This window comes from Gopherus evgoodei, chromosome 5, assembly GCF_007399415.2.
Source record: "Gopherus evgoodei ecotype Sinaloan lineage chromosome 5, rGopEvg1_v1.p, whole genome shotgun sequence".
Lineage (NCBI taxonomy): Eukaryota > Metazoa > Chordata > Testudines > Testudinidae > Gopherus > Gopherus evgoodei.
The window spans coordinates 54,735,103-54,762,007 of NC_044326.1; the positions used below are offsets into that span (position 1 = coordinate 54,735,103).

At 42.2% G+C, this 26,905-nt stretch overlaps 1 protein-coding gene across 1 annotated transcript in view; it reads left to right on the top strand.

Annotated features, from left to right (window-relative positions):
- Positions 1-26,905, top strand: part of TRMT9B (tRNA methyltransferase 9B (putative)) — a 53,463-nt gene that overhangs the window by 13,631 nt on the left and 12,927 nt on the right. Inside the window, exon 2 of the mRNA XM_030565202.1 lies at positions 26,652-26,754. Coding sequence (XP_030421062.1) covers positions 26,669-26,754 — 86 coding nt within the window. The 5' untranslated portion in view covers positions 26,652-26,668. The remainder of the gene's footprint in view (positions 1-26,651; positions 26,755-26,905) is intronic.

Genomic DNA, 26,905 nt, shown 5'->3' on the forward strand with positions numbered 1-26,905 from the left:
ATTTGGCACAACAAAAAAGATATTCACAAATTGGAGAGAATACAGAGAAAGGCAACAATAATATCTCAGAGCTGCATGGATTGATTAATCAGGATCAAAACAACTAAATATATATAGCTTGGTTAACTGAAACTAAGGGAGGGAAGACATGGTAACCGTTTATAAGCATTTGAGGAGTATAAAGACCGAAAAGGGGTTGTGTGATAGGTTTGCTGACTGTAATAATTTATAAATACTGTATCTTGACCTTATTAGGATATTTACTGTATGATCTGTTGGATTAAATCAACAGAGCTGTTGGGGAAACAGGAAGGCAACACAATGACTTGAGATAAGAGAAGGCCTTCAACAATACTTGGGGGATTGATACGAGACAATGGGAGAGAAGTTGGTTGGAAGTTTCAGTGTCGGGGAAGTTAAATTTACCAGGGTCTTCATTTTAAGAATGGTAAGGCCTAAGGTAAGGTAGAGATGCATATAGATCTTCTGTTGTTTTTAAAATCCTTTTTCTTGTATGTTATGCGTTGTTCCCACAGTTCAGATTAAATAATACTTTGTTCTGAGAAGGCTGTCTGGTCACTGTATTCACTAGTGGTCACAGCTCCCAAAGGACAGAGCTGCAGGTGTGGAACCTAGTTAGACCTGTTGGGGGTAAGCACGGTTGATACACAGGGTGCTCTAGCCCTGGACCTGGTCTTAGAATGGGAGAATCGCAGGATTCCATCTCAAAGAAGGTAAAGGCATGAGATCTGAGACCCGAGGGAATGCACTCAGAGAAACCAGAGAGAGAGAGAGGATCAGGGAGGTGCAGCTAGCCCTGTAACCATGGCAGATTGTTTAGCAGAGTATCAGGACATATAACTAGGAGGCTCTTGAACTCTTGGTTGTAAAACTGTTTTGGAGGCTTCTGTGGCAGATCGGCCTTTCTACCAAACAGGGGTGGGCTGCTTGTGCTTAGGAATGAATCCCTTAATGATCTCCTTTAGTTTAAATCCAAGTCAGAATGTACATAACAGACAACACTGAAAAACCTATTACTTTGAACAAAGATAGAGAGAGACCATGAAAACAGCAGCAAAGCTTACACAAATGAATGTAGCACCACTGTGACAGAGGCTCATTGGTGCCAATGGGCAAAGGATTCACTGTTCTTTACAAGCAAATATTGTCTCAGACCTGCCAAACTCACTATAACTAATGCGTCACTTCCTTGGCATTTATCCGTGAAGGGTAGCATGTAAGGTCTCCAAAATGAAAGTTTTGTAACTTACTTATACTCAGAATCATTACAAGATGTGTTTACTGGTAATAGTTAAGGAACAATTTAACTATATTGAAAACTATGCCTTATGGTCTTAGAATAAAAGTTTGTCATCAAGCAATCATATGTCTCAGTGATGGCCTGTCCAAGCAGGAAGGAGATGTCACTCCTACCTGGTCAGCCAGTGATGTAATGCAAGGGTCAATTGTCTGCTGTTGCCCCATCCCAGAACTGAAAATGGAAAGCAAAGACAACTGCAAACAATCAAAACTAATTGGAGGTAAAAAGGAACATTAGAACAGACAGGGGATCACCCTGTCCATGAATAAAGACAGAAGACAAATTTGATATATCGCAGGGTGGAGAAAGTCACTCTCCATCCATTCACTGAGGAGACATCCTGTTGAGCGGAGAGGTGTTTCATAAAAGATTGGATCCTGATTCCTGGGAAGCCAATCAGCTCTGCAAGAGATTGAAGTTGGGGGAAGGGGGAACATACTTTGTTAGATAGGCTAGGCAACTATTAATAAATGTATGTCCTAATTTGCATTTTATTGTTTTGTATTGTAACCATTTCTTTCCATCACTATCTCTTGTTTCTAGTGGAACCTCTATTCTATCTGAAATAAAGTTTTTGCTTCATTGTAAGTGCTTACAAGTGTGATGTGTTACACAGGAACAATGATTTAATGTTAAACTCGTAAACTGGAACAGTGCTCCTTTGGGAGCAGAGGATCTGGGATTTCTGAGAGTAGCCAGTACCAAGGGCTGGATATTACAGGGAAATGCTTCAAGGGGTTTCAGGGACTGAGGAGCACCTCTTGTTAACCTGCAAGGCAAAGACAGGGCTGCCAGAGCCCAGAAGAGCGTGCTTGAGTGACTTTAAAGCTGGTGATATTAAGCAGCTAACCTCCAGCCACCACAGGCAAGACTCATGGAGGCAGGGGCTAACAAGGTGAATTCTTTAGTTCCCTGAGAACCATCACACCCTCTTAAGGCTGATTCCCCACTCTGGCACTTTGAGTGCAGAAGGTGAGGGCCCACGAGGATTCTAAAAATTAATACTGGCCACTCCAGGCTTGTATTAAACTCCCAAGGTTACAGCTTTTCTCTGACTGTGGATGGGTAGATGCTGCCACTACCCAAGTGCAAAACCCCTTTGAGAACCCAGGCAGGTGCACTTGGCAATTCCTTCCTTAGAGGTACCCTGAAGCCCTTTCACCCCCTCCAGGGAAGAGCTGAGAAAGGGGGAAAAAAAAGAAAACCAGCTGTTGCCACGAGCTAATTAAACAAGATGTGCACAAACCTCTTAGGACACAAAACATCCAATCCTGATCTTAAAGGTAAATTTTATTAAAAAGAAAATACATCTGGAATCTCAGGCTATTGCTAGATTTTTTTTTAACTACTTACAAGGATTAGCATCAAGAATAATTTTTTTGAGGTCTAGCTTAAAGGTTACAAGCAAAACAAAAGCATTTGGGGTTAGCACAGAGGAATCCAGAAGCCATAAAGAGATAAACCTAATCATGTATTCCTAGACATTTCCTGATCTACTTACATATTTGGGGTTTCAAACGAGTAGTTTCTAGGTATGATCTGATGATTTTTCATACCTGGCCCAAGCTCTTATAGTATAGCGTCTCTCTCCCTTCTCTCCAGGAGAACAATACAGACAGACAAAAGGGGAGTCTTGTTTCAACTGTAAAAAGTTCTAGCCTTCCCATTAGCTCTTTTGGCCAGGTGCCTACTCACTTCCTTTTATCTATGCATGCAGTGAGACTTTTTAACCCTTTACAGGTAAAGCAAATAGAGAACAGCTACTAAAAGGGATTTTATAGCTACTGGCTGGGTCCATAAAAGGGAGTTCCCTGCCACCCTTCATTTATCACACACCCACTTCCAGAATTCCTGTTTTAAAACTGTTTTCAGGTTCCCAAACAGAATACAGTGTTTCTGAGTGACTCAACTGGATTTTTATCTGTTTAGGAAGAGCTAACAGATATGTGACTGAGCTGTCAATCAACATCCCTCTCCTCCCCCCAGATGTTGTTTCATTCCACATCTTTGGACGTGGAAACAGCATACCTGCAGATTTAGGAAACTAGTCCACACTACGCATTTAAACCAAATTTATTAGCGTTAAACCGATTTAACCCTGCACCCATCCACACAACGAGGCCCTTAATATCGATATAAAGGGCTCTTTAAACCGGTTTCTGTACTCCTCCCCAACAAGAGGATTAGGGCTGAAATCGGTATTGCCATGTCGGATTAGGGTTAGTGTGGCTGCAAATCGACGGTATTGGCCTCCGGGCAGTATCCCACAATGCACCATTGTGACCACTCTGGAAAGCAATCTGAACTCGGATGCACTGGCCAGGTAGACAGGAAAAGCCCTGCAAACTTTTGAATTGCATTTCCTATTTTCCTAGTGTGGAGCTCTGATCAGCACGGGTGGCGATGCAGTCCCAAATCCAAAAAGAGCTCCAGCATGGACTGTACGGGAGATACTGGATCTGATCGCTGTATGGGGAGACAAATCTGTTCTATTACAGAAGACGAAATGCCAAAGCATTTGAAAAAAAACTCCAGGCTATGTTACAGAGTCCACAGCACAGTGTTGTGTAATAAGCGTAAAGGAAAGCCAAAGAATCAAATGGATGCTCATGGAGGGAGGGAGGGGGGACTGAGGACTCCAGCTATCCCACAGTCCCCGAAAAGTATGTGCATTCTTGGCTGAGCTCCCTATGCCTGTAGGGTCAAACATATTGTCCGGGGTGGTTCAAGGTATATCTCGTCAATTTACCCCCCTCTCCTCCCCCCGTGAAAGAAAAGGGAAAAAAATTGTTTCTTGACTTTTTTATATGTCATCCTATGTCTACTGCATACTGCTAGTAGACCGGGTGCTGCGGCACTGAACAGCAGCATCCTCTCCCCTCCACTCCCCGTTGGCAGACGGTACAGTACATAAGGACTGATAGCCGTCCTTGTCATCATCCTGGCTGTCCTCAGGTGAGGTCGGCTGGGGGCGCCTGGGTAAAAATAGGAATGACTCCCATTTATTCCTGGCAGATGGTACAGAACAGCTGGTAACGGTCCTCATCATAGCAACTGGGGGCTGAGCTCCATCAGCCCCCCCCCTTTCATGTCTAAAGAAAAGATTCTGTACTGCCTGGACTATCATAGCAGCGGGATGCTGGGCTCCTCTCCCCCAACCCCCCACCGTTTAATGTCCTGCCTGGACTATCATAGCAGCTGGAGGCTGCCTCCCCCTCATTTTATCTCCCATAAAAACTCAGTGTTTCTTATTCCTGCATTCTTTATTACTTCATCGCACAAATGGGGGGATACTGCCACAGTAGCCCAGGAGGGTTGGAGGACAAGGGAAGCAACGGGTGGGGTTGTTGCAGGGGCATCCCCTAGAATGGCATGCAGCTCATCATTTCTGTGGGATGTCTGGGGCTCTGACATGGAGTGGCTGTGCTCCTGGTTCTCTGATGCACTGGCTCTCTAGTACACTTGCCCCATATTCTAGGCAAGACTGATTCTATTTTTAGATAAAACATAAAGGAGGGAATGACCTAGGGAGTCATTCCCATTTTTGTCTTTGCGCCCCCAGCTGACCTCATCGAGGCCAGCCAGGAGTACCCGTAACAGTAGCAGACGGTACAGAACGACTGATAATCGTCATCTAATCGCCAATTTACAATGGCACAGCAGACGGTACAGAACGACTGGTAACCGTCTCTGCTACCTTGCAAAGGCAAATGAATGCTGCTGTGTAGCACTGCAGTACCGCCTCTGTCAGCGGCATCCAGTACACATACAGTGATAATGACAAAAGGCAAAACGGGCTCCATGGTTGCCATGCTATGGCATCTGCCAGGGCAATCCAGGGAAAAAGGGCGCAAAATGATTATCTGCCGTTGCTTTCTCGGAGGAAGGAATGAGTGACGGCATTTACCCAGAATCACCCACGACACTGTTTTTGCACCATCATGCATTGGGATCTCAACCCGGGGGAGACTGCGGGAACTATGGAATAGCTACAGGATAACTACCCACAGTGCAACGCTCCAGAAATCGACGCTAGCCTCGGTACATGGATGCACACCGCCGAATTATTGTGCTTTGTGTGGCCGCGTGTGCTCGACTCTATACAATCTGTTTTACAAAACCAGTTTATGTAAAATCGGAATAATCCTGTAGTATAACATACCCTTAGATTGTCCTCCTCTGTCCAGCCATTCTGCAATACAAAGGAATCCCTTGAAAATTCAGTGAACTTCTCTCTTTATCAGAAGGGATTGAATATTGGCCGCCACTTGGGCCCAGATACTGTGGTTATTGGCACTTGCAATAATTAACAAAACTATAATATCTGCTCATTGGCAGTTATCTCCTGTTGTTCTCACTTTAAATACTTTCTCTGTGTTTCCCATCTCACATAATTATTTCACCAAGGTTACTAGTTTCCTATGTTTACCAGTTTTGCTACAAAAGTGATCATTGTGAAAAAAGAGTAATCAGCAAAACAAAACACACTTGTACTTCCTCAGAAACTGACCTCTCCATTTTACTTTTCCACAGCAGCTCACTGAGGATCTTCTGTTTGCTTTATTACCAGAAAATACTACTTTTGTTGTTCCTTTAAATTTAGAACAGCAGGAATAGACACACTGTTCCAATGGAGCAAGAAAACAGTTTCAAAGTTCACAAACAATCAATCTACTCTGAGTATAGCAATTATTCTTACTGAAAGCAGAAGGATAATTTACTACCACACAAAAGCTTGAAATGTTAAATGAGCTCTTGAAAAATACTGGCATAAGTCCTCCAGATATTAACAGTAAGGATGTGATGCCAGCTTAAACTAGTAAGATAATGTGAGCACTCAGTCATTAACTTTTCCTTAACAGCACCAAAATGTTCAGATATTATGTAATAGATAGGCTAAAGAGCACACACATATATCACTGACCAACATTAGGACAAGATTAAGTGAGAGCTTTAGGTTTGAGCTTCCCTCTTTATGTTAGATTTTGCCACAACTTAAAATATTTCTTAGGTGAAGTTTTTGTATTTTAAGTCCCACTTTTCAAAACTTCATTTTAAATTCTCTTCCAAATATATGATCTAATATAATATACTTCTTGGAGCCATCATGTTGTGTTGTGTGTTCCACAGGACCGATTGCTTCAGAGGATAGGTAATGGATATATAGAGACTATTGCATCTAGGACACTGATGTTGGGTCAAATCCAATCCACATCAGTGCTGACTGAAATTCATGATCACAGGTTGTTTGGTAGCCTCTGTAAAAATCTATCTAACATAAACCAGACTGACACCCACCTTGCAAATGCAACTACCGGGGTCTAGTTGGCAGTCTTGCCAGAGAATCAGCATAGGGACTGAACAAACCTCTCCCCTCTTGGGGTTTTCCTTTTGGTCCAGGATGAAAGCAGACTAGTGAGGCAGTGTGGAGGAAGCTTGCACTGTAGCTTCCCATGCTGCACCTGGTCCGTGAACTAAGAATAGTTTTAAGTCTGTTGAGCTGACAGTTTCACACCTTTCGTGAGCACTACATTAACTTTATGAAAGTATTTCAGAGCAATATATTAATTAGTCCTCAGGCCCAATTATCTATTCTGTTTGAGTTACACTAGGCTTAGGAATGTTTGGATGCCAAAGGCAGTTTTATGCCAGATTTGCACCTCCCTATATTTTGGGTTGTCTGTGGTCTGGGCCAGGGACAAGTTAGTAGCTACTGGGCTGAAGGAGCCATTGCAGCAAATAAGAATAACTGGAGTGGAGCAGGAGTACTTGTGGCATCTTAGAGACTAACAAATTTATTTGAGCATAAGCTTTTGTGGGCTACAGCCCACTTCATCGGGTGCATGGACTGGAACATACAGCAAGAAGATATTTATACATACAGAGAACATGAAAAGGTCAGAGAACATGAAAAGGTGGAAGTAGCCAAACTAACTATAAGTGGGCAATCAATTGAGATGAGCTATCATCAGCAGGAGAAAAAGTGGGGTAGAGCAGTGTTTTGATCATGTTCCCTTCTCTTAGGGCTTGTCTTCACTGCAGAATTAACTTAGGGTATGTCTACACAGCAATAAAACACCTGTAGGTGGCCCATGTCAGCTGACTCAGGCTTGTGGTGTGGGGCTATAAAGTTGCATTGTAGATGTTTGGGCTTGACCTGGAGCCCAGGCTCTGGGACCCTCCCCTATTGCAGGTTTACCGTGCTGCTTACGCTTGGCCTGGTAATCTGACCATGGCAATGTGGATGCAAGCTAATTGACTCAGGCATTGCTAGTCCTCCAATGCCTTCCTACAATTTCCCCCGGACTGTACTTTCTTGCTATATACCAGCTCTCATCTTCTTCGCTACCAGCCCACATATATCAGTTTTGTGTTTAAACACCACATTGCATGGGGATCTCTGTACCTGCAACGTTTATACTATGCTTCCACAGCACTTGAACAGAAGAGATGGCATCCAGGAAATCATCTTCCCAGGTTGCTGCCAGCTGGCCAGACATTGACATGAAGGTTCTGGTGGACCTCTGGTGTGAGGTCAGTAAGAGCAATGATTTGGGGAGATCTACACAAAATGTACAGGTCTGTCTCTAAGAAGCTGGCAGAGGAAGGGACCTCAGTGCAGGGAGAAAATTAAATCTCTTAAGAACATGTACTAGAAGATCAAAGTCCAGAAGTCCTGGTCTGGCAACACCCCTAGAAAGTGTCTGTTCTACAAGAGGCTAAACTGGGTGCTCATGTGAAGACTCCATGTGATTTTAATGTTTCACTGGAAAAAGAAGTCCCAGAGAAGCTGGAGCAGACACAGGGAGTGCAGGAATTAGAGGGTGTGGAGCAGACACCAGTGGCTTCAGGGCACAGCTATAATGACCTCAGACTGGAGTCCCAGGATTACTTCAGGGAGGAGATGGAGGGATGGACTGGGAAGGACACAATGAAGAAACCAGCATTATAGTAGATGGGTAAGATGCAAGTTACTGCCTTTGTTATTTTTATGGAGGATATTACAACAGAAGGGGTCTGGCTTTGCTTGTTTATGACTACTCTCATTATTGTGATGGGGGATGTTACATGCTATGGGTTGGTCTTTTCATGCAAAGCTTCACTTGAGGATGGAAGAACCTACATTTTCCATGCCCCTCTTTTCGCTTCCTGTCCTCTCATCCCCAGCCATGTGTGATCCAAGATGTATCCCAAGAGAGGAAAAAAACATTTAAACAGGTAGTCAGTAATTTATTGTGGCACATGTTCCTGCATACATGCAGAGAAGGGATTTTTAGTATAAGATGAGGAATGCCTGCAAATTCAAGGAAGCAGGTGGTACAAGCATCTCTCTGTCTGTTTTTCTTTCCTCGTACCGGCCCTAGCATTAGAGCATTTTCAGAGGCAACCTAGATATTAAGTCTACTGCATGACTTCAGGGTTCATTGGAAAGAGTTTCTTGCAACATCAGAAATTCTGAGTAGAACAAACCAACCTGAAGCATCACACATGGTAAGGAAATGACAAGGGACATATTCAGGACATGCTTTAAGGATGTCAGCTGCAAGGCTTCCACATCAAGTGACAATATGGACACCACCTGGCAAGAGAAAAAGACAGTGACCTAAAGAAATATAGAGAATGAAGCCAAGTCTATTATCATGACACTCAGAAACCTGAACAGACCAGCACAAGACTAAAATAAATGATGGAAATTTGTGGACAGCCTATGCACCCAAGGGTATAGGAGGATAAAAAATGAAGAAAGATAACTTGTGACAGTATTAAATCTGGTACTACTGGTCCAGCATCCTGCTGCCTCTGGGGGAAGAAAAGAGAGGAGGGGTGAATGTGGGGTGTTGCAAAAATATGTCTGTGGAGGTTCTGTTCTGCTGCATCCTAGTGCAGCATCCAATTTATATTGGCCTGCATTTTCTTACAGTCGTAGGTAATGATACAGGAGAACTCAAAGCCTGCTACTATTTCAAGAACATTTAGAGTCTTCACTACTTGTGGGCAATGTTCCTTCCAATTTGTTCCATCCATGTGTGGAATGAATTTTGTTATGTGCTGCTCCAATATTGAGGTAATGTGCAGATGTGTGCCACCAGTGCAAAAAAACCTCTAGATATATTTTTAAAAAAAATTAATAGGTATGGAAGAAGAAAAAAGAATATTAAAACAATGGATAATTAACAAGGTGCTCTGCTTAAGATGTTCTGTTAATATGAAATCAAATAAAAAGAAAATTAACGCTGCCCTTGGAGTACATGTATTTTATCATCCTTTCTAACAACTCACACACCAAAATGTGGCATACTGAAAACAGTTATATAAACAAAGTCATGGTAGTTAAGTGAAAACATTAAAAAAAATGCACCAAAGCCCAATTTAATAACCTCCTCCTACCATAGATCACTAAATCTTCAGGGAAAGCTGCTCTCAAAAAATGAAGCATCTGCCAAAACACTAGCGTGCTATGGACTTTTGCAGTTCACTAAGCTATCCCTGTTTTGCATGCATATTATCTGCACACATAGCTCAGCTTTAAGATGCTAAACAAATCTATGAGTCAACTGGAAATAGTCATGCTCTCATCACAAATATTAATAAAATATTTTCTGATACTGGAAAAGAGAGTAAAAGGCATTCAGTCAGATTTACACAATTTCTCTGGGATGTCAACTCTTAATTTGATTAATACTGCACACACACAGAACAGTAAAAATAAGTAATAAAGCAACACAGACAGCAAGCAAAACCACAAACAAACAAGTGAAAACATTGAAAATATGAAGGGAAGTAAGACATCAAGTGGTTGTTTATAGGTATTTAAATGAGCGTTTAGGACCCACGCTGTGCAAGTGCAACAGAGCCCTGTAGAAACAGGCAAAGTTAAAGTTCTCTTGATTTCACATTGTGTATGTCACTAACTCAAAAACTCAGAGTAGGCTCATTAAGTTTTTACAAGTCCCTTTAGTAAACAGAGCACATTAACACATGGCTTCGGCATTTGCAGAGAGGTCCCTGCTTCAAAGAGCTTGCAAATAAGCTCTTCATCCTACAAAACACCTAGCACCAAACATAGTGCTTGCTACTTATGAGTCAATGGGAGTTCCCTGAAGAGCCAGAACTATACTAGATAGCAAAGATCTGACCTTAATGGTTTCCAATACCTCTCCCCAAACAATCCAGACAAGTGATTTCCAGTAAGTTTTAGAATTTGTTTGAGGAGAGGGCTGGACAAGAGTTTGGCCCTAACTCCTGCACAATAAAATACTGGAAGCTCTTGGAACCATTTGAAAGCTGTGCTGTGCCCCTGGTCACTGATGAACACCAGTGAAAATCAAGTACTGCCATTAGCCCTGGGAGAGGTTGTTTGTCTGAGAGACACCCACCATCCCCTAAATGACCAGAGTATAATGGCTGGGAAGGACCTTCCTAACCTTAAAGTGGTCTGTGGCCAAAAAACAAAAAAAACCAGAGCCACACAAATACAACACCACCTTCTTCCATCTTCAGCTGCTAAAATCCTCTACCCCTTCTTCCTTGAAGATCTAGCTCCAATAATCCACATGTTTGTCACCTTCAGACTTGATTACTATCAGTGTATTTGGGGCTAAATGTTCGAGCAACAGAGACACCAGCTTGTGCAAAATACAACTGCCAGCCACTGTGAGTTTACTACTTTGTTCTCCGTTGGCTCCCAGAAGCCTCTCTCCCCAGCCACTGCAGCCCAGCTGGGGCTGCGAAAGAAGAGGCACATCACGCTCCGGCTGCTGCAGCCCAGCCAGGGCTGGGAGAGTGGAGGCGTGTATCTCCCTGGCCGTGGCAACCCAGCTATGGCCGGGGGAGGGGGGCAGCTGAGCTCCTTGGCCACTGCAGCCTTTCAAGCCCCAAACTCCCCACTGCCCCCTCCACTGCCACCTGTTCCCCCCACACCACCAGCTTACATGTGCGTCCTCCTCTCCAGGGTCCAGTCACCTAATTAGTGGAGCCACACTTGCGCAGCTCCACTAATTAGATGCGCGACCCTTGCTGCCCTCTTGAGCGGCCGCCCAGGTGCGCACACCTTAGAGGGAATGCAGCTTGTGGGTGCACCAAAGCAATAATTGTCTTGCAAACATCCATGATGGCAGCACTAATCATTGACTTGCCAACACTATACTGATTGATTAGTCACTAACCTGTAGCAGTCTGGGATAACCAGCTTCCAGATGGCAATAGCAACCCACTTATGGACTGGTATAACTTCCCTCATTTCTATGTTCTGGGTCTGAAGGGCTGAGGCAAATTCCTCAGGTGGAAATTCTGGGCCTGCTGCTGGTCATCCACATCTGCAGATAATGTAGATCCACCACTCCTCCAAACCAGCAGTCAGCATGGGGGCAATGCACAGCTTTTAAAACACACATCAGCTGCCTCCACTCCGCCATGTCTGCAGTTTGCATGATCTCCTTAGCAAGGTATGTTGCTGTCTTCTCAGGGTGACAAGCCCTGCCAAAATGTCCTCTTCCATGTCTTATGCCCTGTATCTCCACCCTGTTTCTGAAATAGGAGTTACATTAATGTCAGCCTTTGGATCAGATCATCACTCAGAACAGGATCTATGCCTTGACACTGGTCGGAACGAAGGCTGCAGACAGAAATCGTTAATGTGCCAAGTTGGAGGTGGTTTACTTACTGAATTGTTTGGCTAAGACAGCTTCCACACAAGTACCCAAGAAGGACAGACAAGTTCTCCCATAATATACTATGAAATAATATATAGATTGGTGCACCTTAGAGCTGCACTGAGAACTATGGGATGTGACCCCAGAAGTCCTAGTGCCTCAAATAAATAGAGTCCACCGTGGACTCAGTTGAGTGGATACCCTTGAGTACAGCTTTGCAGGGTGGATGCTCAAACTCATGTGCCAATCATCCATGTTAACTTTAGAGTGAAGATATTAACCATGCCTTGGCACACTAATACAGCAGAGGTTGTGTGGGAAAGTGGCATAGAGCTGGCTTTGCTGGCTCTGTGCCATCAGGGGAAGGCCCTGTGGTGGACATGGAACTGCTATGTAGTAATCTAGGAATACTGATCTGTGATAATTGTGTCAATATTGTATGAGACCTGATGTGTGAGATAGTCACTGTTTAGTTATACTAGGTTATTGGGTTTCCTCTATGAATGGGTTAATCTAATGGGTGTTGGAAAAGGAAGCATGAAAACAACACAATAGCTCTAGGTAAGCAGCCTCCCAACAAACCCTTGGGGACCAATTACAAGACAATGGCTGAGCTATTAGCAGTAAAGATACTATTTCCAGTTTCAGCCCACAGCTGCACAGAAGATTTGTCAAGGCTGGGAACCTAGAGATCAAGAGGACAGTAAGTTGTTAAAAAGAGTCTCTGGACAGAGAGGGAGGGGAAGTTGTCAGTGAGCTGTTCCTGAGAAGAACAGCTGGCCTGGGACACAGACAGCTACTGTGGGAATGTAATTGGGTCCATCCCAAATTTTCAGAGATGGTAAGCATTAATGGAAACTAGATATGGGACTATATGTTTCCATGAATTTGTACAGGACCTAGTACATTGTGGGTACTACCATCATGTAAATAACAACATTGAAGGATTCTGTGAGCCTTAATATAGGAATAAATGAAGCAAGATTATAGAAAACAAGACAATTTATATTAACTTTCAGTGAGGAAACCACACAAATCTCAGATCCTTCTTCCAGGATACGCAGTCATAACACAAGGGCGCACAAAAACCCCACAAAACTGGAGTGAAAACAGGAGTTTTTAGCCTCATCCCAAAGATGTACATCATAACCTATGACAGAGTTTTTCAGACGTGCAGAACATCAGTAGGAAAGAACCCTCTTAAGATTTTATGTCAGGAGGCTCAGCTGTTCCATATTGCTGCCAGTCTCAGCTTTTTAGGCAACTATACAATTCTCATTGAAGTCGATGGAAAGACTTCAATGGGAGCTGGACCAAGCCTTTAGATGGGATAATATAGATAAGTGGCATCTCAAAAAAGGCTGCACAACTTTTGTGGATGAGAGCTGTCTTCTAAGTGGTTTTAAATGTTTGTACCTTCATCACAGTAGGTGAAAAGTCGCTGGTACCATGCTCACCTACAGAATTAGTGCTAAACTATACAACTCTCATACGGTGTAACTTTCTAGATATGCATGGCCCAGGCAAAGTAATTAGAGATACCTAAATACAAGATCAAGAAGTCCGAACATAGTCCTCAATGTACAACAATATAGGGAAATATTAAATGATTAATTGTTGAAGAGCTTAACACCAACAACATTCCATGTATTGCAGTTAACATTTAATAGTTTTCACTGGAATGGAAAATAAAGCATGAGAAGCAAGAACAAAATTAACAAGATGTGGATATGATAGTGGGTAGGAAGTAGCAGATATTATCAACTGTTAATACTTGAATCACACAAGAGGTGCTGTATGCTGTATTCATTCAAGTTATTACAATTCATTGGCAGTAAGTAAACTTTTAATTAGTCCAACAGCTTCAAAGAAGATTCATAATGCTTTTAATCCTTCCGTGAGCGGGTTGAGATTCTCTCTCTCTCTTTAACAAACAAAAGTATAGTAACTGCAAGCTTATATGAGTCCTATGAATAATTCAAGTCATGAAATAGCTTTAAAACTCTGAGCTCAAATTGATGCAAATTCCTATTGAAATCAATGGAAATTTTGTCTGAATAAGGAGTGCAGGATTAAGGCTTCAGTAAAGTAGTACTGAGGAAATGTATATGTCTAAATATTTCTTTCCAAGATGCTTCTGGCAATGAATTTGCAGGGGATTATTACAGTTCATGGGTGGTTAATTGTCTTGTTGCCTCATGCACCTGATGCAAGCAGTAATCTCCCAGAAATGGACAGCCTTCAGTTTTGCTCAAGTGCTCACACCTTGGATTACAATTGATTCAACCATTCTCTGTGGGATTATTAGGATTTTGCCTCATTGTTTTATTTACTACTAATATAGCTATTTTTTCATAATGGTTCATAACAGGAAACAATTTAGTATGTGATAATATTTTTATGGGTTTTGTTGATCTTTCTTTACCAATATAATAGGAGTAGTCACTGTGAATAATAAACACAAAGAATGAGCTTCTCTTTGATGGTTGAGGTGAAGGATGTTTGGTTGTTGCAGTCATCATGAAAAGGAGTACAGTAGATTGTCCTCTAGAGTAAGGGAGTGACAAGGGAAGGTGATGCTTCCTCCCACCTCAAGAGTCTGAGGAAGCTGGAGAGGAAATTGTGGGCTTTGTGGTTGGTTGTTGAGAGGACTGCAAGGAGATTTTGGAGAGGATTGAACTGTATATTTTGACAAGGGATTTGATGTTTCTGTGGAGTTTAGGAGATCACGGTGTATAGGTGACCTTGACAGCCTTACCTTGCTGGTCTCTATTAGGCCCTTTGATGGCTACCATTAAAGGTTGAGCAGTAGTGCCACAAATTGGGAATATTGATATCTGGGGAGGAGGGAGGAATCAGTTGCTGTCCCTGTTGTAGCGGGCAAGGAAAGGCAAGGTAGGAGTATATCATTTGTTTGGTGCTGTGTTTAACATTAGTCCTGTCATCTCTGGGGGTAGAGTATTGGAGCACATAGCCTTTACCCTCATGATTTATGCTGTTTAATGCAAATACTCAAATTACTACCATCCCTAACCTAGAATATGAAAGATGTCCCTGATTTTGCTTGTATATGGCTGGATGACACTGCAGTATTGGTCAAGAAATGGCTGAGGAAGAGATGCAGCAAGCTGACCAAAACTGACATTAGGGGCAGGAGGGCTCCAGAGCTAGATTGATTATGTCCATCTAACATGTGATGGAGTTAGAATAGATTCATAGATTCATAGACTCTAGGACCGGAAGGGACCTCGAGAGGTCTTCGAGTCCAGTCCCCTGCCCTCATGGCAGGACCAAATACTGTCTAGACCATCCCTGATAGACATTTATCTAACCTATTCTTAAATAACTCCAGAGATGGAGATTCCACAAGCTCCCTAGGCAATTTATTCCAGTGTTTAACTACCCTGACAGTTAGGAAGTTTTTCCTAATGTCCAACCTAAATCTCCCTTGCTGCAGTTTAAGCCCATTGCTTCTTGTTCTATCCTTGGAGGCTAAGGTGAACAAGTTTTCTCCCTCCTCCTGATGACACCCTTTTAGATACCTGAAAACTGCTATCAGGTCCCCTCTCAGTCTTCTCTTTTCCAAACTAAACAAACCCAATTCTTTCAGCCTTCTTTCATAGGTCATGTTCTCATTCTTGTTGTTCTTCTCTGGACCCTCTCCAATTTCTCCACATCTTTCTTGAAATGCGGTTCCCAGAACTGGATGCAATACTCCAGTCGAGGCCTAACCAGCGCAGAGTAGAGCGGAAGAATGACTTCTTGTGTCTTGTTTACAACACACCTGTTAATGCATCCCAGAATCACGTTTCTTTTTTTGCAACAGTATCACACTGTTGACTCATATTTAGCTTGTGGTCCACTATGACCCCTAGATCTCTTTCTGCCATACTCCTTCCTAGACTGTCTCTTCCCATTCTGTATGTGTGAAACTGATTGTTCCTTCCTAAGTGGAGCACTTTGCATTTATCTTTACTGAACTTCATCCGGTTTACCTCAGACCATTTCTCCAATTTGTCCAGATCATTTTGAATTTTGACCCTGTCCTCCAAAGCAGTTGCAATCCCTCTCAGTTTGGTATCATCCGCAAACTTAATAAGCATACTCTCTATGCCAACATCTAAATCGTTGATGAAGATATTGAACAGAGGCGGTCCCAAAACAGACCCCTGTGGAACCCTACTTGTTATACCTTTCCAGCAGGATTGGGAGCCATTAATAACTACTCTCTGAGTATGGGTTATCCAGCCAGTTATGCACCCACCTTATAGTAGCCCCATCTAAATTGTATTTGCCTAGTTTATCGATAAGGATATCATGTGAGACCGTATCAGATGCCTTACTAAAGTCTAGGTATACCACATCCACCACTTCTTCCTTATCCACAAGACTCGTTATCCTATCAAAGAAAGCTATCAGATTGGTTTGACACAATTTGTTCTTTACAAATCCATGCTGGCTATTCCCTATCACCTTACCACCTTCCAAGTGTTTGCAGATGATTTCTTTAATTACTTGCTCCATTATCTTCCCTGGCACAGAAGTTAAACTAACTGGTCTGTAGTTTCCTGGGTTGTTTTTATTTCCCTTTCTATAGATGGACACTATATTTGCCCTTTTCCAGTCTTCTGGAATCTCTCCCGTCTCCCATGACTTTCCAAAGATAATAGCTAGAGGCTCAGATACCTTCTCTATTAACTCCTTGAGTATTCTAGGATGCGTTTCATCGGGCCCTGGTGACTTGCAGGGATCTAACTTTTCTAAGTGATTTTTAACTTGCTCTTTTTTTATTTTATCTTCTAAACCTACCCCCTTCCCATAAGCATTCACTATGTTAGACATTCCTTCAGACTTCTCAGTGAAGACTGAAACAAAAAAGTCATTAAGCATCTCTGTTATTTCCAAGTTTCCTGTTACTGTTTCTCCCTCCTCACTGAGCAGTGGGCCTACCCTGTCCTTGGTCTTCCTCTTGCTTCTAATCATAATAAGACCAGTCTTGGTTAATACGCTGCAATCTTGCACATCCGAATCCCAGACTGAGTTAATTTATGTTCCTCTCTGTGGTGGCTTTGGAGTCACCAAGACCAATTATTCTGAATTCCCTCAATGTCAAGGTGGATGACAACTCTTTAGAACTGGCTCAGGAGTTCATGGCTACCCTGAAAACCAGTGGACTGTCCCAAGTGACGACTGCCTTGACAGATACTTGGTCACACTGTGGATGTTGTGATTGGGCTGAAGTTGGAGAAGAGAAGGATGGAGATGATACCTTTGTCATGGACTGGACAATACCTCCTGCATTTTCATGTCCAGGCAAACCTCCCTTGCTGGAGCAGAGAACTTATTTGATTGGTCTGCCCTCAGGGGCTAGTGTAGTCAAAATAGTTTCAGGTCTTTGATGACAACTACACCAGCACTGCCAAACCCAAAAGGTCAAAAATCATGAGTCAGTGCATGAGAGTGGCTCAAATACCATGAGATTTTCATTGCAGATTACATTCATTTTGGTCTATGTTTTTGCTTTTTGAAATTCCCCTCCGATGCCAGTGTGTGTGTGTGACAGTTACAGAGTTGCCAGCTCTCCCAAATTTATGTAGTCCAGTGATTTTGGTCCCTGCTGCAGGAGGACTGTGTTATGGTGTGGAGCTTCCAGCTTCATCCCAACCCCCCAGATTTTAGTTAATTAATTCTGTCCCCCACTAGCCCTACATCTGCCCCATCCAAGCAATTAATTATGCAGTCCCCAGCCACATATCAATTTTGGTTCCCCAGCCCCACATCTTCTCCCTGTCTTCTGATTCTCCTGCCTCTCCAGGGGTTCTTCATTCTCCTCTCCCAGGCAGAGGAGGAGCAGAAAAGGACACCTCTGTAGCTACCTCTAGGGTGGCAGCTCCAGAAGTTCTTCACTCCCTTGCCCAATCTTACTCTTCCCAGACCTGGTGTTGCAGGGATGGAGAGGGGAGGGATGAGCAGACTGCAGCCATTTTTTTACAGGAAGGGAGGAGGAAGGCGGGAACAGAGCCACTCTGAACTGCTGGACTCTTTTTGCTTCCTCTTTCTTCCTCTCCTCCTGTGAGAATGGTGTTGTCTGCTCACTGTCCTCCCTCGTCTACTTAAAACCTCCTCTGGGCTTCTGAGGGATGGGGACAAGCTCTGACTGCCTCCTTCAGCAAGTCTCATTGGCTGCTCTTCCCAGGAAGATGAGCAAGTGGGGAAGTTAGCCAGTGAAAGAGATTTTTATCTGGGCAGGACTAGAAATCACGTGAGGGTGGAACTTCTTGTGTCATTCCAACACTGGCTCCAGCAGGGGTCAAAATCGTGTTTCAGACAGAATATACGTATCTTGATTATAAGAACCATTACACTGCGGAATAGTCTCCAAAAATAAATGGTGGAAGGCCCAACCCTGAAGACATTTTAAACTATGCTGGTCAAAAGTACTTGAAATGTTAGTGTACCTTGCATTGGGAAGTGATGATTTAAATACCCTATCAGTCTTTTCATCTCTAATTTCTGTAATTCTATATTCTTTAAGTCACAACACTCTCTGATGTGTTATTTAAGTAAGTGGATTTTCTTTTATAATTCTAAATGTTAGCAGGCTGTGTTTATAAAATACGTAATTCTCTAACATGGGGATTCTAGAGTGAGGGGGAAATTCTAATTCTCTCTTTTTGTAGAATACTAGAAATTGCAATTTTGTCAATGCAAGGTAACACTGTTAAAATGGGTATCTGGAGCTTGCAAGCAGCTAGGGTTTTTTTAGAGCTGCATTCTTGGCAAATTAATTATTGAAAAAGATTCAAAATGTTAATGGAACAAGAGAAGAACTAGAAGTGTTGTAGCTGCTCTGTGTGATGCAAGGGAAGGGATATAGAAAATAAAGAGGCCTATGAGGTATGTATAACTAAAAAGTGAAAACAGAGAAATGGAATGTGGTGGAGACCAAAGGCGTTTGAGTTTCATTCAGCTACCTATCTGTCCAGTTAATTATCACTGGTTAATGATAGCTGAAAAAGGCTCAGAGAGATACTTTTATCCAGGACTGGATTAACCTTCTGTGAGCCTGGTGCCAAACATATTTGTGGGCCCCCATGAGGGCAATGGAGCACGGAGCCAGTGGCTGGCTAGGGGCTGGCATGGCAGAGGCAGCCCCGCTTCGTTCAGTGCAGTGCGAGGGAACTATTTACAAACTGGCAGTTGGCAGATGCACAATGGCCCTCCTGGCCCTGTGCTGCCAGCGTGCCCCTTTCCCTCAGGGGTGGGCCCATGCTGCACCACACAATCACCCCACTTTCCTGGAAGGTCCCAGCCAAGTCCCCCATTCTGTCTCCCCTCCCACAACTGGCTGAGACTGGCTGCATGCCACAGGCCAAAAAAACAGATAAAATAGATGAAGAGTTAGGCTCTGTCAAAGTTAGACTCAGGATTCACAGTTTGTCAGACCACTCTGTTTTATTATCACAGTGCTCTGCTAATAACACCCAGATAATGTGAGCCTCCATGCAAGACCCAAACAGTCTTATTTATACAAATAAAAGGGCGCGAACTAAACAAAGGGACAAAGAGAGCAAAACTGTAAAATTTACCTACTTCTTTACTAACTCTTATTGATCTAAGGCTAATACTTCACCAATCACCCTTAAGTGGAGCAATTGTTCTACCTTAATGTCTGCATTCCTGACACCTGAATTGCAGCATTTCAGCTCTTTTGCTTAAAGGTACACACAGCATTTCTTTAATTCTTTATATTTTTACAATATATTTCATTCTACTTTCACAGCTCCAATCTTGTAAACACACACATATGTGCTTAATTTTAAGCACACAAAGCCACTGAAGCCAATGGTGCTTCTTGCACACTCAATGTTAAGTACATGTCAAAATTAGAGTCAGGACTCACAGTTTGTCAGACCACTCTGTTTTATTAGCACAGCGCTCTGCTAATAATATCCAGATAATGTGAGCACCATGCAAGACACAAACTATCTTATTTATACAGATAAAAGGGCGAGCACGTAGCAAGATAACAAAGGAAGCAGAATCTGATAAGTTTACCTGGGCTAGCATGCATATCTTATTTCCTTACTTAATTATTACCGATCTTCTGTTAATGTTTTGCCATTAGCACCCTTGTTAATGCCTAATGTTTCTTTTCCTGGCACCTATATTTCAACATTTCTTATTTCTGCTTAAAGATACATACAACATTTCTTTAATCCATTCTTATTTTTACAATATAATTTATTGTACTTTCACAATTCCTCCTTTTGGTCAAACTCATGCCATGACCAACATTTTACTGGGTTCCATATATTAACTGTTCTTTATCTCTTTGTTTATCAGCAATATTCAAAATCATCATATTAGCACTCTGTTTTGAGGCAGTCACCTGGGTGCATGCCTTACACGATTTTGGATACAAGAAGAGACTAACTGAAAACATAAAAAAATTATTAGGATTCCAAACAGGATAGTCAGGGCTCCCTGAAACAACCAGTTTCCTATGCCAGAGAAACAGAACAGGTTACTTAGCCACTTCCATAAAGAACTCGGCTCTTCATGGGGAAGATATGCGATTTGTTTTAAGTGGCTAGAGCGATCTATTACCTCATTGGTATTGTCAGGTACAAACACACAACATTGTTTTCCAGTGAGAGCACAGGTCCCTCCTTTGGCCGCCAGCACTATGTCCAATGCCTGATGGTTTTGGAGGGCCACCTGTCGGATTGCCCCTGTTTCTTTGGCCAGGGCTCTTAAACTTTCTCCAGTTTTATTTGCCATTATCTTAACTACTGCTTGTAACCTCAGGAGCCTTTTTGGCTGGTGTATTACTCTCCCAAGTGGGATAAAGGAACTGCCAATAGCCTCTTCCCAGGTGTCATTACTGTTCCATATTGTGTTAAACGGACAAGGTCCTCCAGTGAGGTCTGGGGAATTGAATGGGTAGCCAGGACAGGAACACCAGTTTGAGAGTGGGCTGGGATGTGGCTGCAGACCCAGCATTTAGAAATATTAAGGATCTGAGCTATTCACACTTGCTGCTGGATAAAAGAATTGTCATTGTGGACTCCCCAGACCTTAAGAGACCAACAGCCAAGGAACAGGCACCACTAGAGGCGCATGTTGGAGGCAGGACCCTTCTGGTTCTGACAACCTCAACTGAGGGAACTGCAGTCACAGTTTTATGTCCACCAGGCAGCAGGCGCTAGGCTCACTACTGCTTTTTGTTGGGCCTTGCTTTATGTAGTTGTCTGCTTCTGGCAACCCTTACGAGAACGTAGATTGTAAGGTATTGCAGGCTGTTCCTCTGCGTCTTCTTCTGGAGTCAAAATTGACTCTGCGTGGTCCTGAGATGATGATTGGTTCACTGGGGGTGGTGCATTCTTACACTGCGAAGCATGTATCCACTCTGAGATGCCAGACAGTTTAACAGCCGTCGGGGTAGTAAGCAGTGCCTGGTGATTCTTTGAGGTTCTTTAAGTCTCTTTATTACTTCTTCCTTGACTCTGGCTATAACAATGGCCTTCGCACCTTATCTTTTCCTGATGCATACATTGCTCATTCACACAAACAGATTGAGAATACAAACAGCGGTATTTTATATCAAGCAAAATGGCATTGCAAATTAAACCTTGCTAAGTTTTACAATCAATAACCAAGACAATTTACATTGAGACCCAGGCCTTCAATGTTTCTCTAATTTACTTAACATAGACACAATAGAGAATCCTGTCTCTTACTAACTAAATCTTAAAACACAGAGTTAAGAGAGGGCCCAATTTGTAATGCATATGGGAAAACAAAATCTTATAGTCCCAGAGGGTCATTTCTTTCTGCTATTCAAAAAGGGTGGCTAGCAGGATGAAATCAAATCATACATTAATTCTTATGAGACATTATAAAATCCTGCTCCTACATATCCCCCTTTTGACACTAAGATTATTAATCGCTAGTTTCACTTCTTATTTAGTCCGCGTAATAGAAAATACTGGGAGGTGATTTGGGCCTGTGGCTCTAGCTTTGCATATATTTGTTTTATCCAAGAGCGCATTTTAAACATTGCAATTAAACGCATACAATCTAAAACCAAAAACAATTAGGGGTAGTAACATTAGTATGCTAGTAGTTGTGGGAGACCATCCAGAAAATATGTTATACCAATGGTAAGCTGTTATGTCTTTCTGCAGTGGCAATTCTTAACATGTCCCGATTTGCGTGTATAATATGGATGGTCCCGTTTCCCACATTGATTTTTTTTTCTTTTTTAAGGAACTATGTTACCTTTTAACCTTTTAACAGATGATTGGTAACTGTTTGCCATTCAATACCAAGACTGATAGAGAACTCAGCTAAATCAGTGCTTATAGTAAGCTGAGACTTTTTGTTGTTGTTGTGGCAAATAGTAAATATGATTATTGGTAAACACAGTACTTACATTACATTTACAGTTGTCTTCTGGTGGGTTGCTAACACTTTTTAAAACACTTTTCCCCAAGAATTAACCCATACACATAGCCCATTATACAGTACTTTGGATTATCTGAAAGACAAAAATAACATTTTTCTACCCCTTTTGGGGTGGCATTGATTATTGGTTAAAAATTCCGTTCTTTTACAAAGACCCTTGCTTATTGCAGTCAAAACAGAGGAATTATGCCAGACTTTTCCTGTGTTTTTTTTTGTTTTGTTTTGTTTTATAGGCAGGCCAGGTTTTAACGGCTTCTACTTTTTTAAGGGGTATGCAGAAATTATTCCACTGTTTAGTTATTAAATTCATGAGGTGGTGTACCTCAAGTTTTTCCTCTTATATAGCAGACCAAGTTTGTAATGTTTTTCCTGCTGTGTTAAGCTTTAAGTTTATTCACAGGTAATAGCTGAGAAGCATCATTACCATATTACTTTAAAGGATTTTTCCAAAAATCATACACACTATACGTTGTTACAGGGGTACTTACTAACATTAAATTTATTTCAATATTTAATATTAACAATAACATTTAGCATCAAATCTCTTAAAGGAATCTTGTTATACCATGTCTTTTATTTAGGCAATTTCTTTTGTGCTGGCAGTTCTCACCTTCCTTTATCAGTTAGGTAATTTGCATCAGCACAGGCTTGGCTTTTGGATTCAAAGCCATCAGCAGAGCTCAAAGACTCTGTCTTAACCCACAGGGATCTGAACAAGAAAACACGGCCTATTGCGGCTCTTTTTGGAGCCCTAATAGGATTTTAATTCAGCAGCACGTTTCATTTGCATTTCTTTTACCCCTTTCTACAATATACACTGCACATGTCCTAGGGAAAATGCACATTCCTTCTATACTATAACTTTTTTAAAACATTAGCCATATCAATTTTTACATAAGGTGTAACTTCTTGTTCTTACTGAGTTTTCATGTACCCTTATCAAAGTGACAGTCTGATTACACAGAGCCATTTTAAGGCTCAGTGTTTTTTAACATTGCTTCTTTTTGTTTTGTGCACCTCACCTCTGCTGTTGCTTCAGAGGGTCACTGTTAATTTCTTATACTTTCACTACAGTTCTTATCTGCTATTGTTACAAAAAAACAACCAACCAACCAAACAAAAAGACTCCAGAATCTCTACCTATTCTCCTGATTTTGACTGCCCTATTTTGCAGCCATGACCTGGTCTTTATTTAAAAACATTTTAAATTTTGTAAAGAATCAAGTTACCACTTAAAGGTTAAATGCTAAATCCCAAAGTCAAACAACACTAATTACCTGTGTCTTGCAAAAAAGTCTGTCAGTTTTGCAACTTTGAATTAAAGGCCTTGGCTACACTCACACTTTACAGCGCAGCAACTGGGGTGTGAAAAAACACCCCCCTGAGCGCTGCAAGATACAGCGCTGTAAAGCGTCAGTGTAATCAGGGCAGCAGCGCTGGGAGCGCGGCTCCCAGCGCTGCACGCTACACCCGTAAGGGATGTGGTTTACATACAGCGCTGGGAGAGCTCTCTCCCAGCGCTGCCGCTCTGACTACACTCACACTTCAAAGCGCTGCCGCGGCAGCGCTCCCGCAGCGCTGCCGGGGCAGCGCTTTGAAATTCCAAATGTAGCCATACCCAAAGACTCAAATGAATTTTTAGTGGCATTAAAACCAAAACCAAAACCAATTTATCTTACACCTACAAAACAGGACTTTTACAAACCAGATGTGCTGGTTTAGAGTCTTAGAACTTTACATATTTTCACAGACAAATAGATACATACACATTTTCTTTTCCTTAACATTCCTTTACATTGCTTTGTTTTTACATAGCTGCACACATATTTGGATTATTTACAAGCATTCTTTTGGAAAACGGCCAATTTTTCCTTCAGAATGGCTGCAAAGAAACCAAGAATTCTCCCTCTTTAACATGGTCCTTTTTAACATTTTCACAAAGTTTAATTCTCTCCAGCCTCTCTAGAGTTAACTTTTCACTCTTTTTCCTTAAATCACTTGTTTATCTCCCAAAATGACACCTTCATGAACTCAAATTTAACTATTTTAAGTATTTTTCCAGGGATTCATGCCTGCACTTACTGCTTTTCTTACTCCTGACACTATGCCCTTAGGGCTTCCAACCTGTTTTTCAGTTTCTTTATCTGTTGCTTGCCTGCTTTTCTGGGCCCGATCCTGCTTTTTTTCCAATGAACCGTTTGTGAGTGCTATTGTGGTCACTTCACAATTTTGAAAGAAGTGTTCAAGGAAAGGGACCAGGAAGGGTGGGGGCTAGTTGAGGAGTCCCTCCTCTTGCTGAATTGGTAGTGGAACACTAAAGAATCAGTTTCTGAGGCAGACAAAGGGGAACAGAACAAGGAGCTTTTTGTTCTTTTTACAATGAGATGGGAGTATGAAGGGGGTTGGATCGATCCGGGGTTTGGAGAACGGGGTAAAGGGGAGCACTCGGTCTGCTGGTGGGAGAGGAGGCTTTTAATAAAGCTTTTAACTTATTATTTGAATATTTGAGAGAGGCAAGTTTTGATTCTGTCCACCTACGATTTGCCTTTTCCCACCACTGCATGAAACAATTAGCCTCTCCTTTAGCCAATTTAGTTTTAGGTTGACCGAGTTTGTCCTTTAAGATGTGCACTCGGTCTTTGTTCCAAGATTTTAACAATGGCCACTGAGTTTTGGGATCCCCCTGAGTTAGCCTAGACCATTTTTCCAGAAATTTACAGAAGTCTGGACCCTTTTTACAGGAGTCCGGACCCATCCTAAATACATAAAATGAGCCGGCGTTCATTTAGGGAACTGTCCTGACTTAGACGTCTGGTTACCCATACAGGAGGACTTCACACACCAATCACACAAGAAGGAAATTCGGGTTCGTCAGAGCGATGCCCAGTGCAACACACAAGAGGAGCCCACAGGCTACTGCCTCAATCGCCCTTGCTTTCACACCAGGGGTTTTACCCAAAGTGCGATGAGGCTGCGATTGTGCAGATTCCACTCACTCAGACCGCGGGGACAGGAACCCCTTGGTCGGCCGATCCCCAGACGGAGACAGCACCCAGACTCAAACACTCCACAGGAGGACAGATAGACACAGAGACAGGACAGTCCTCAGTCCGGACAAAACACAGAAATAAATACCTGACCAGATTCCTGATGTCAGATCCTGGGATCCCTACCAGAACAGAGTGGGAACCAACAGGTTCGATGGCATAGACTTCACTATGGTTGTGCGCCTTTCCATTCTAGTGGAGGACCGCTTGGGCCAAATGCCCAGGTGCCGGCTGCCACGGTCATCGTACAAAAACGGTCAGGAATCACACGGCTCCATTGAAGACGGTTGCCATCTCAGTGGGACCTCCAAATTGTCAAAGTTAGACTCAGGACTCACAGTTTGTCAGACCACTCTGTTTTATTAGCACAGCGCTCTGCTAATAACACCCAGATAATGTGAGCACCATGCAAGACACAAACTATCTTATTTATACAGATAAAAGGGCAGCACGTAACAAGATAACAAAGGAAGCAGAATCTGATAAGTTTACCTGGGCTAGCATGCATATCTTATTTCCTTACTAACTACTACCGATCTTCTGTTAATGTTTTGCCATTAGCACCCTTGTTAATGCCTAATGTTTCTTTTCCTGGCACCTGTATTTCAACATTTCTTATTTCTGCTTAAAGGTACAGACAACATTTCTTTAATCCATTCTTATTTTTACAATATAATTCATTCTACTTTCACATACACATTTAAAGTGTTGCAGGATCGGGGCCTTACATAATTTACATTATTACACACACCATTTTGTTTTGCTGTTTTAATCCTATCTTTTAATAAGTTATTGCAACAGTAAAGAGGATAGGTAGAAGATGATTCCAGAGACAAACAGTATCTGAAAATCAAAGAAAATCCAGAGGAATGTGTTATATGTCAAGTGTCAGGTGTGATTTCTGACATTTTCAAATGCAACCAAATGAATCACTTTGGTGTTTTCATCTATACAATATATTACTTGATTCTTCAGGGGAGATCTCTAAACAGGCTTTAGTTTTCTGCTGACTACTTGGATAAAAATACTAGATGATTAATGAGTCCTGTTTTTCTGATGTGGAGGAGTAATTCCTGAACAGGCCATCAGTAACGTGAGTAAATATGAAGAATGCCATATAAATGCTTGCAACCATAACATCTTGGCCTGTAATCTCATTAGACCTCAGGAGATAAAGAATGATGGCCTGGTGGATACTTGGATTGGAGAACATCAAGAAAAATCAAGGGTACTGCAAAAAAGTAATGGTGATGATTCAGTGGAGGTACTTCTCTGTGACTCTGTACCCATCCAGCATGGCCTTAGGAGCACTGTGCTGTTGAAAGTGCCATCTTTGAGATGAGTCATAGTATTAAGATCCTTACTAAACTGGGTAGAAAATGGAAAAAATCATAATTTTTGTTAAAACTTTGTTT